The 11,543-nt window shown below is 41.1% G+C and overlaps 1 protein-coding gene across 2 annotated transcripts in view; it reads left to right on the top strand.

The window, feature by feature from the left end:
• Positions 1 to 11,543, top strand: part of LOC123498578 — a 168,635-nt gene that overhangs the window by 138,049 nt on the left and 19,043 nt on the right. The window contains exons 4-5 of one of the 2 annotated variants that reach the window (XM_045245830.1): positions 6,172 to 6,382; positions 10,957 to 11,085. In XM_045245830.1, the coding sequence (XP_045101765.1) occupies positions 6,172 to 6,382; positions 10,957 to 11,085 (340 nt within the window). The remainder of the gene's footprint in view (positions 1 to 6,171; positions 6,383 to 10,956; positions 11,086 to 11,543) is intronic. The other variant, XM_045245831.1, reaches the window with a different exon arrangement.

Genomic DNA, 11,543 nt, shown 5'->3' with positions numbered 1-11,543 from the left:
AAATATACGCATCCTGATTTCCATAATTAGTTTTAAATAAATAAATTATCTGATGAGAATACGAATCACAAAACTGCAAATATAACCGACCTTTTTTAAACTATTTACCTTTTCCTGCCTTTCTTTAATATATATATACGATACTCCAAGAGGACTACATGAGAGAGAGAGAGAGAGAGAGAGAGAGAGAGAGAGAGAGAGAGAGAGAGAGAGAGAGAGAGAGAGAGAGAATCTCGGCTCAATTTTCTTAAGCAAGAATAGAAGAAAAAGTTTTCTAAAAAGTGTAAGATGAGCGCAGGATGCACCTCAGGCGGTCCAGGGTCTGGTACTCAGAAGAAATGATCCCTAATCTTTAAAACATTGTTCTTAATCTTTCATGTTATCTCCTCAAACATTACTCTTACTGTTTCACGTTACTCTGAACCTCTGGAAAACGATATTCCTAATCTAAAGTATTACTCTTAATCTGGAACAAAATTCTTTATCTTAAAAGTTATTCTTAGTCTTAAACACTACTCTTCATACCACACGTAACTACCTCTTCTTCAACAAAATCTGGAAATGGAGTGAAGGTTACAAGGCCGAGGCACCGAGCTAAGGTACGCCTCTCCGTGACATCCTTTACGTGATTAAATTTTCACTCTAAGATTGGGATACAATATAGTGGAGATTATAGTCACTAGACATTAGCTTTGTCTCTCAACCGATTTCATAATATTAAGAGGGTATACTGACACTGAATCTTAAGGTACAACAGAGAGATTAGGCCAGGTTGTGCCAGCTTATTGAGAGAAGAACTGATATCGTGTCAAGGCATGTCTGTATATACACCCTCCATCAGCAGTAAGGAAGTTCGGAAGTACATCTACACATATTTGTCGATAAAACCCATTCAATAAGGCTAAATGTAATGAAACCATCACACATTATACTTTAAGAAAATGCAGTACTCACGATTCAATGGGACAGTAACCATAAAAAAGAGAAAAAGAAATACAGAGAAAAACAAAAAAATATCAGAGACAAACACAAAATAACTGCAACACTCACCAAGGCCGAGGACGAACACATACTCTGGAAAAGAAAAGAATAAATCAAACATCCCATATGACAAAATCACCACCACCACCACCACCACCACCACCACCACCACCGCCTCCATAACATCAGCTCTATTTGAGAAATTTCCCCGAACTCTACAACTACCGTGAGACGACGTTTCTAGCGGCGGATGGCTTCGGTCAAACGAGGAGGAGGAGAAGGAGGACAAGAAAGAGAAGATGGAGGAAGAGAAGCAGGAGGAGATGGAAGAGGAAAAGGGAAAAGAGGAGGGTAGAGGAAAAACAGAAAAAAAATGAGAAGAAAAACAGGCGGAGGTTAGAGGAGGAGGAGGAGGAGGAGGAGGAGGAGGAGGAGGAGGAGGAGGAGGAGGAGGAGGAGGAGGAGGAGAAGGAGAAGGAGAAGGAGAAGGAGAAGGAGAAGGAGAAGGAGAAGGAGAAAGAGGAGGAGGAGGAGAAATCGAAGCTCTTGTAGGAAAAGGAACAAGGAAAGGAGCAAGACGAGAAGAACAACAAGAATAAGAGGAAGTAGAGGCTTAACTAGACTCTCTCTCTCTCTCTCTCTCTCTCTCTCTCTCTCTCCTTTGTCCAGCCTCAATATGTAAGCACAAAATTCATGGATAAAACTCCCTGAAATGTAAAGTTTTCAAGGAATTGTCTTGTTTCTTAAGGGATTAGATACTTGGAACTCTCTCTCTCTCTCTCTCTCTCTCTCTCTCTCTCTCTCTCTCTCTCTCTCTCCTGTGCATTGTTATCCTGTTTGTCTGTCCGTCTGTGTGTTTGTGTGTGTGTTTGCTTACCTCTCTGGTTCTAAGAGGCATGTAGGATATCATCTGTACCTGTATCTGTTTGTCTTCTCTTTGTGTTATAAGTTTGTTTTCTAATTTTTTTCCTCTCTCTCTCTCTCTCTCTCTCTCTCTCTCTCTCTCTCTCTCTCTCTCTCTCTCTCTCTCTCTCTCTCTCTCTCGCTTGTCGTGTCTTGGTACGATTTGTATTGGAGATTGAGTTTTTTATTTTTTATTTACAAGTTCTCCTCAAATATTTTATCATTTATTGATCCTTTTATGTGCGTCTTTTTCTCACCTTGATTTCCGTTCATTTTATTGCACTTCATTTTTTAGTTTTTTTTTCAGTAGTTTTAGGTTCATTTTGTTAGTGTGTTGTTTGCTTCGCCATCCTTCACCACACCACACCACACTACAACGTCTTCAAATCGTCGTTATTTTTCTTTTTTTTCTTGCTTTTCTGATACTCTCATATTACATTTTTTCCTCCATACTTTATTCTATGCGTGTGCTTTTTATTTCCATCTGTCTTGATACTATTTATTTCCTGATCACTATTTGATAATTCAGTTTGTTTTAGTAATATCATTTGTGTTTCTCTTCTCTTTATTCTTCTGTGTTTACGCTATTTCGCTCTTTTTCTATCTTTTTTTCCTGTTATTTGTTTATCATTTCAATACACTGGTAGTTCAAAATCATCGTTTCACTGCTTAACTTCTTGAACACCACAACGCGCTTCCATATTCATTCTGCTTGTTATTTGGTGACTTCATACAGCTTCAAAAACTTGTGTAAGGATTAAAATAACGAACACTGTGGCCATTAATCTTCTGACCTCCATAGACACTTCCTAATGTCAATAAAATGGTCTAATCGTACAGAAATCTCAAGGTTAAAATGTTTTCAGGTAGTAAAAGAGTTAAATTTTTCGCACATGTTTATCTCACAGTGAATACCTATAAATGTCTGTGAATCTCAATACAAATACCTCAATCTCTCTCGCGCCTGTTCTCCAATACCCCTGTGTGTGCCTGTTAAGTCTGTTTCAAAGTGTTCTTTTCCTCCTGCCTTTGCATCACTGATTCCTGAGAACTTACTGCACCGCTTTATGCATTTCCAGCTTTCACTCTCTTTTTTATCTCGTGTATCCTTTGCAATTGTGCTGCTCCTTCATATATCTGCTTACCGTTTGATCTTCATGTGTACGCTTTCTGTCATTCATTTTTCCTTTTATTACTTACTTAATCTATATAATTCTTTCATTCTTCTGTTAGTCTGAATTTTTTTTTTTTTTTTTTTTTAGTTTATATGTCTTAATTTTCATAGTATTCCTGTCTTTGTGCTTTGTGTCTATCTGTGCAACTGTCTGTGTGTGTGTTCGTCTGTATCTGTCTGTCTGTCGTCTTCCTGTCTCTCTTGGAATGGTTGCCTGCTTTTCTCTGTGTCTGTCTCTATTCCTGTCTCTGTTGAAATGGTTGTCGGCCTGTCTCTGTTTCCGTGTCAGTCTTTGTTTGCTTACTTATCTATTTCTCCATCTATTTGTTAAGTCAGTCAGTTAATCTCTCTCTCTCTCTCTCTCTCTCTCTCTCTCTCTCTCTCTCTCTCTCTGTCGGCCTAAAGCTGCATTGGGACAACCTACAAGTCCCGTGTGTCCCAAAAAGACTTAAATCTCCTTTCATTTCTTTCCCTTTTCATTCCTGGAATTTTCACGAGACATTCTACTTCCTCCACTGCCACTTTAACCTTTTCTTGCCTTCCTCCTTTCAGCTTTCTTTTTCTTTTCTTTTTTTTTGTATATATTTTTATTTTAGTTTAGTTTCCCTTGTTTTCTATCGTCGGTTGTTCGTTTTCTTTCATCGATTACGGTTTTTTTTTTTTCTGTATTTTTTTCTTGATGTGTTTAATTTTCTTGTTATTTTAATCCATTATGTTATATGTGTATTCTATTTATTTATTTTTTACATATTTTGTTTCCTTTTTTCAATTATTTATGTTCTTGCATTTTTTTTCTATTTCCTTTCATTTATCTCTATTTCCAACATGTTCTCTTTTTTTCACTTCCTACTTTCACGAATCAACCATTTCTTGTTTTTTTTTTCTTTACAGCAGATTAATATATTTCTGTTTTTCTTCATTGACCTCTCTCTCTCTCTCTCTCTCTCTCTCTCTCTTTCTTTATCCTTTTCCACGCCATTCTTTCATACATTTCATCTTATCACTTCTTTTCTGACATCTTATTTCATTATCATAATCTCCACCTCCTCCTCTTCCCCTTCCTCCTCCTCCTCCTCCTCTTCCTCTACTTCCTCCTGATCCTCCTCCTCTTCTTCTTTCTCATCCTCTGGTTTTCATCTTGTCTCTTAATGAGGCATCCTATTTCCTTAATTTTATCAGGATATTCTGAAATTAATATACTTCTAGCTGAATCCATTACATAATCTCTCTCTCTCTCTCTCTCTCTCTCTCTCTCTCTCTCTCTCTCTCTCTCTCTCTCTCTCTCTCTCTCTCAATACCGTTTAACTAGAAAGAGAAGCAAGTGTCAATCTCCTATACAGAAAAATACAGAATAAAATAATTATGCGAAAAGAAGAGAAAACACACCACTTTTAAACCTCTCATGCATTTTCCTTCCCTCCCTCAAAGTCTTAAGGGCTTGTGGGAGACGCTCGGAAACGGAGAAGGAGAGAAAGGAGAAAAAAAGAAAGGGAATAGAAGAGACCACGAATGCGGAGAATCAGGCAGGAGCAGATACACCAGTGCCCCATTATCGCATTCCCCATTTTCTGTTGCCCATAAATTCAACCCCGGGACAATGCAGGCAGGCGGCGATGCAAGAGAGAAGGAAACTAAACTAAAAACTACGCACAGAAAACAAAGTGGCTGGTATTGTTGTGTACTGTACTGCATAGTGTTTTGCTTACCGTATTTCTCTTGGTGGATGTTTCTCCTCGTGCCTGTATCAAGGTAGGGGAAAGTAACAAGCCAGAGTACTTATCAAGAATGTAATGTAAGCTCTAACATAGGTAGTATGGACGGGTATTCTTACTATAGAAGAATAAAGTGTGCATGGAAGTGTTGGAGAGTAAACAAGCAAGAAAGTTAGGGAGAATAGTGGCATAATTGATATAGAGTATTGTGGAGAATCTGTGTGGATAAATCAAACAAGGGGAAAATAGAGAAGAAAAAATATAGTAGAGGTATAATGGAAGCTCAAAATTCTGTATAGTTCATAAAAAAAGGAAAAAAAGGAAGCCAGTTTGGAAAATCAATAATTAAAATGAAGCAGACTAATGTAATTGCAAGAAACAAGTACTGGAAACTGAGAAGAATACAGGTAAAAAGTAAGGAAAAACGGGAACACCTGAGGAAAATGTAAGATAGGCGATATCAATGCTCCATCTGTTATTGTGATTCAGAAAGAGTGAATGCTACTGGCGGCGGTATTTCACTACATTCCCACACTGACTATCTACAGAGCCAGGAATTCTGTTACCTTGTTCAGAAGTCACGCACTGCACAGTCAGACAATTACTTTGAAACTTTAACGTGGTACAATTATAACTCCTTGTAGTTTATTATTTTTCTTAGCAACGTGGTGAGACAAGTAGGTGTAGGAGGTGTTAATAGAGCTATTTCATTTTTTATATGCAAGAAGAAAGCTAACCAAGCGTAACAAAAATAAAAGAAAAAGGCCCACTTGATTGCCAGTAACCTTAAACATCAATAGAGTTAGCCAAAAATCTGGGACAAACGTCTTGAAATATACCACACACACACACACACACACACACACACACACACACACACACGAGAGTAGCTCAGGCTGCGTGTACTGAAATTAGCAAACAAACAAGCTAAACTAAGTAAATACACAGACACGGCATTGCACGACACGACACCACACCCTGTGCACCCAGACCCACGCTCCCACACCAGACTGTTACCCTTAAACCAACACCCCACACAGCCCCACACCACCACAGTCACTCGTTCCCACCCAACACCTCACAAATTTTCGCTAGCACAACACCTCACCGTATTTATCCCCTACAACTCCCAGGACCTCTCCAAATACCTTACCACAGCACCCTACCTCACACCAACAATCTCACCTCATCACTCTTACCACATACCTTCCCCAATAACACCCAAAAACCTGACAATCCCACAAATATTCCCTCCACAACACCCCACACTCATTATAAACATGCAAATAACCCACCACAACACCCTAGAACTTAAAACCCACCTTTTTAACACACCAATACTCTCATGCAACAAGACACACATCACCTCAACCTCTCTCTTTCTCTGCCTCTCTTTCTCAGGTGTCGTGGATCAGACAGGACAATCTTCACATCCTGACGGTGGACAAGTACAAGTACAGCACAGACCAGCGGGTGTCCGTGGTGTTCAATGAGCCTAATCTGGAGTGGGTGCTGCGAATCAAGAGTGTGACGCCGGCAGACGCAGGGACGTACGAGTGTCAGGTGTCTACTAAGCCGATCCTGAGCTTCGTTGTCAACATGAAGGTCGTAGGTGAGTGTCCACTGCCCAGTGACGAGCGGGGATAAGAAGTGAGGGATGGGGAGATAGGGAGGAGGAAGGGAAAGAGGAAAATGAGGAGAAAAGAGAGGGTAACAAGAGAAAAGAAGAGGAGAATATGATGAAAATATCGAGTAGATAAGAGAAAAGCATAAAAAAATAGGAAGAGAGAGAGAGAGAGAGAGAGAGAGAGAGAGAGAGAGAGAGAGAGAGAGAGAGAGAGAGAGAGAGAGAGAGAGAGAGAGAGTGTGTAAAGCTAGACACACAGCATACATGGAAAGGAAGGAAAAGGAAATGGTGCACAAAGATACATGGAAAAGCTGGAAGTGACAGAGAGAAAATAAATAGAAAACCAAAAGAAAATATATACGTATAGAACTAAAGGAAACGAGAGAGAGAGAGAGAGAGAGAGAGAGAGAGAGAGAGAGAGAGAGAGAGAGAGAGAGAGAGAGAGAGAGAGAGAGAGAGAGAGAGAGAGAGAGAGAGAGAGAGAGAGAGAGAGAGAGAATGTTGGGCCGACTCTGAAGAGCAAGGGCGAGGTTACAGTGAGAGGAAGTGAGAGGAAGAAGGAGGGAATGTAAAACTATACGTATTTGATAAATATAGAAAGGGAATGAGAAGAAAAAGGGGGAATACAAGAAAGAAAAGGAGAAAGAGGAACAAGAAAAGGAAGAAAGGAAGTGTAGCAAAGTAAGGAGGGGAAGAGAAGGGACAGGAAGGGGAAATGGAGAAAAAGGGATGTTTGAGAAAGCGAAGGGGGAACAAGGAGGAATAAAAGAAAAGTATGAATGAAAAGTAATCTTGAAGGGCAAAAGTATAAAGGAGAGGAAGGGATAACAAAAAGTAGGGGAGTGAGGAGGAGGAGGAGGAGGAGGAGGAGGAGGAGGAGGAGGAGGAGGAGGAGGAGGAGGAGGAGGAGGAGGAAGAGGAGGATAAGGATAAGGATAAGGAGGAGGAGGAGGAGGAGGAGGAGGAGGAGGAGGAGGAGGAGGAGGAGGAGGAGGAGGAGGAGGAGGAGGAAGAGGAGAAGGAAGAAGAGGAGAATGGAGGGGGTAAAGATGAAAAGTTAAGATGAAAGACAAAAGTGAGAAGAAGCGAAAAAGGAAATGGAAAAATGAAGAAAGAGAGGAGGAAGCAAAGATTAGGAAAGAAGATGAAAGATATAAGAAAGAAAAAGAAATATTGAAATCTAAAAATCAAAAGAACTTTACAAAAAAAAAATACAATAGAAGAAAAAGAGATAAAAGATGAAGATGATGAGAGAAAGGAAATATTAATGATAAATGCAAGGAATTAAAACATAGAGAAAGACTTACTTGCCATGATTGAAATAAGGAAAAGATCATTACCAGTGGAAAAAATAAGAAAGAGAGAGAGAGAGAGAGAGAGAGAGAGAGAGAGAGAGAGAGAGAGAGAGAGAGAGAGAGAGAGAGAGAGAGAGAGAGATGTAATGAACAGGGAATAAAAATGAGAAAGATAAAGGAAGAGGTTATTACAAAAAAGATAAAAACTCTTCTTGTTCTGTAGTACTCTCTCTCTCTCTCTCTCTCTCTCTCTCTCTCTCTCTCTCTCGTTCTAAACTTAAAGAAAAAAACTTGGGGAACATACAACAAAATCTCTCTCTCTCTCTCTCTCTCTCTCTCTCTCTCTCTCTCTCTCTCTCTCTCTCTCTCTCTCTCTCTCTCTCTCTCTCTCTCGTTCTAAACTTACAAAAAAATCCTTGGGCAACATACAACAAAATTCTCTCTCTCTCTCTCTCTCTCTCTCTCTCTCTCTCTCTCTCTCTCTCTCTCTCTCTCAGGGCGTGATAGCACAGACACAGCTGGCGGCAAGAGATGGAACAGGATCTGAACACACGCTATGTACATTGAACCTTTCCTTCATGTAGATATCTTTGATGTTTACTTGGGCGTAGTATTTTAATTTTATTTATCCTGCCAGGTAGCAATAGCGGAGTGGAATGTGGGGAGGGAAGAAGCGCCTCGTTGGTTACATAAAGCTCCCACGAGAGATATAAGGACAAAATATAAGAGGGAGGATATATATGTTAGGAAATATCTCTTAATACATTCTCCTTGAGTGTTTCGTGTCATGGTTGGCTGTCTTCCTATCCACTCTTGCTCCTATTCCTGCTATTTTGTTTTTTTAATCTTATTTCCTTCTTCTCTAACTGTCTCTTTTTCATGTGTATACATCAAATTTTACTTTTACACCTTGGTCTTCCTCCTCCTCCATTTTCATCCTCTCCTTCTCCTCTACCTGTCTCTTTTTCACGTGTATAAACCAGATTTTTCGTTTTCCCTCTTGCTCTTCTTCCTCTTCCTTTTTCATCCCTCTCCTTCTCCTGAATCTGTCTATTTTTCACGTGTATAAACCATAATTTTCGTGTTCCCCTCTTGCTCTTCTTCCTTTTCCATCCCTATCCTTCTCTTCTACCTGTCTCTTTTCACGTGTACAAACCTGAATTTCCAAATGCGCACGACAGCCATCACATTTGACTCGCCTGAAAATATATAAACCCGCTGCCAAGTTTGTGGACGTGGTTATCAGTAATTATAAGTATTTTTGAAAAGTTGGGTGCTTGGTAATGACATCCAATTTTTGGCTCTGGAAAATGCGTGTGTGTGTGTGTGTGTGTGTGTGTGGTGTGGAGAGAGAGAGAGAGAGAGAGAGAGAGAGAGAGAGAGAGAGAGAGAGAGAGAGAGAGAGAGAGAGAGAGAGAGAGAGAGAGAGAGAGAGAGAGAGAGAGAGAGAGAGAGAGAGAGAGAGAGAGAGAGACTGCTGTATGTTGCTCAATATTTTTCGTAAGTTTAAAATGAGAGAGAGAGAGAGAGAGAGAGAGAGAGAGAGAGAGAGAGAGAGAGAGAGAGAGAGAGAGAGAGAGAGAACGTCAATAAACATGGTACTCTAGGTCTCTCTTCACAATATAAATCCACAATAACTTCCTTTCTGTCCTCATATTTACCTCTCTCTCTCTCTCTCTCTTCCTAGCATTTTATCCCCCTTCACAAGATACAAGGTATGAACATTCGTCCACCTAAAACAAAGCATGTTCTCGAGCCACAAAAGACCAAATCCACTCACTCCCCGCCCCGCTTAATCCGTCAAGTCTTCCCCTGTACTGGAGTTTTCGCGGCGCAGCACAGCACGAAAATGCCGAGGATATTACATGGTACAAAAAAGAATTATAAGTCAGGATGAAAAATAAGGTAAATGCTACGTGTTGGTGAAGATTAAGAAGTTAGTGCTGGGAGCGGACACATGGAAAGGATGAAAAGGCGCAGCAACGTGTGTGTGTGTGTGTGTGTGTGTGTGTGTGTGTGTGTGTGTGTGTGTGTGTGTGTGTGTGTGTGTGTGTGTGTGTGTGTGTGTGTGTGTGTGTGTGTGTGTGTGTGTGTGTGTGTGTGTGTGTGTGTGTGTGTGTGTGTGTAAAGGTTCGAGGAAGTTTTAATATTGGTACACGTTGAAAAATATTCTTTGTTATTTCGGGAGAGGGAGAGAGAGAGAGAGAGAGAGAGAGAGAGAGAGAGAGAGAGAGAGAGAGAGAGAGAGAGAGAGAGAGAGAGAGAGAGAGAGAGAGAGAGAGAGAGAGAGAGAGAGAGAGAGAGAGAGAGAGAGAGAGACCAAATAACACACCCAAAACAGAGGAATGGAAAGAATGTTCATCTGAAACATCTTTACTCGCTGCAGAAATCTTGTTACCCTCAATGCGACCGGAAAGCAGCTGAAAGAAATGGAAAAAGGGCAAATATTGGGCCCTAACCAAGAGGCAAGAAAGACAAGTAAATTCCCCATCTTCATCCTTCCCCAGAACACAAACCCTTTCAAATCAAATCAAAATGGCCAATTACTTCCCCACTTTCTTAACCCTCCAGCACCTTTAGGGAAGAGAAACACGGATGAAGGGAGACAGGAGACGCCATTCATACACTGCGAGAGGCGCCCTGTACATCTTGAAGTGAGGGACAAAGGCTTTATGGGTATGCACACAAAGATAAGTTTGATCACCCGTATGACTAACTCTCAATCTCTCTCCCTCTTTTCCTCTCTCCCCTTCAATGGTTCATCCCATCCCTTGTAGCTGGTCTCTCTTCATCCTTTACTCCCCCTCCCTCCCCTCCAGTTCCCTGCCCTGCCATCCATCCTCCCTCACGGCCACCACCACCACCACCACCACCACCACCACCACTACCAGCATCACCAGCAGCATGGATAGAGATATAGAACGAGAAAGACGAGTTAGATTTTACCATACTGGAAATTGGAATACCATGCTTGCGAAGTCTCTAAAGTTTGCTCTCTCTCTCTCTCTCTCTCTCTCTCTCTCTCTCTCTCTCTGGAATTGATGGAACACAAGAGTTGGGTGTACGCAAGGCACGTCAGGAAGCGAGGGAAAGCAAGTCCCCATCACTTTGTCAGTTTGATAAAAAAATACGAGCTAATTTTCTGGAAACTCGTACGAAAAGTGAAACAAACTATGAAAAAAAATATTGCGAAGAGTTGCCGTTATTTTTTCCAACTGGCTAAACAGCTGACACCTTTTCCTTCACCTTTGGCTGTGCTGCTAGACAAATTACCCACGCCCGCGCCTACACCCACGCCCACGCCCACGCCAGACGCACCCCAGGAAGTGACGGAGGAGCAGAAAGGGGGGAAGGAGGAGGAGGATACAGCACAGAAGCTTCAGAACACTTCAGGTGACGCATGCGCAGAATGAGGCTTCTGGAGTAACGCTTCACCTCAACCACCACCACCACCACCACCACCACCACCACAACCACCACCACCCCTACTACTACATGTCTTTTTTTTTTTTTTTTGGTTGATGTTTTAAATAATGCAAGTGTTTCCCAGTATCTCATCATCCACATGACCACCGATCCACTACACAACACAATACTATACTTTACCATATCAATTAATTTCTAAACAATATTAATTTCCGATTGGACAATGATGACAAAACATTTAATTAGTGGTGGGAGAGCGAGGTAGCAGCGGCGGTGATGGCGACAGCTAATATTTTCCACGCGGCAAAGACATACATAAACGCAAACAGTTAATTGATCAACCATGACTCTGGAACTCCCTACCTGTTTCTGTATTTCAAACTTACTATGACTTGACTTCATTTATGAGGGAGAGTTGAAGACAT

Source organism: Portunus trituberculatus, chromosome 48, assembly GCF_017591435.1.
Source record: "Portunus trituberculatus isolate SZX2019 chromosome 48, ASM1759143v1, whole genome shotgun sequence".
Taxonomy (NCBI): Eukaryota; Metazoa; Arthropoda; class Malacostraca; order Decapoda; family Portunidae; genus Portunus; species Portunus trituberculatus.
The sequence above is the reverse complement of the archived record's forward strand: the minus strand, read 5'-3'. Positions and strand labels throughout refer to the sequence as shown.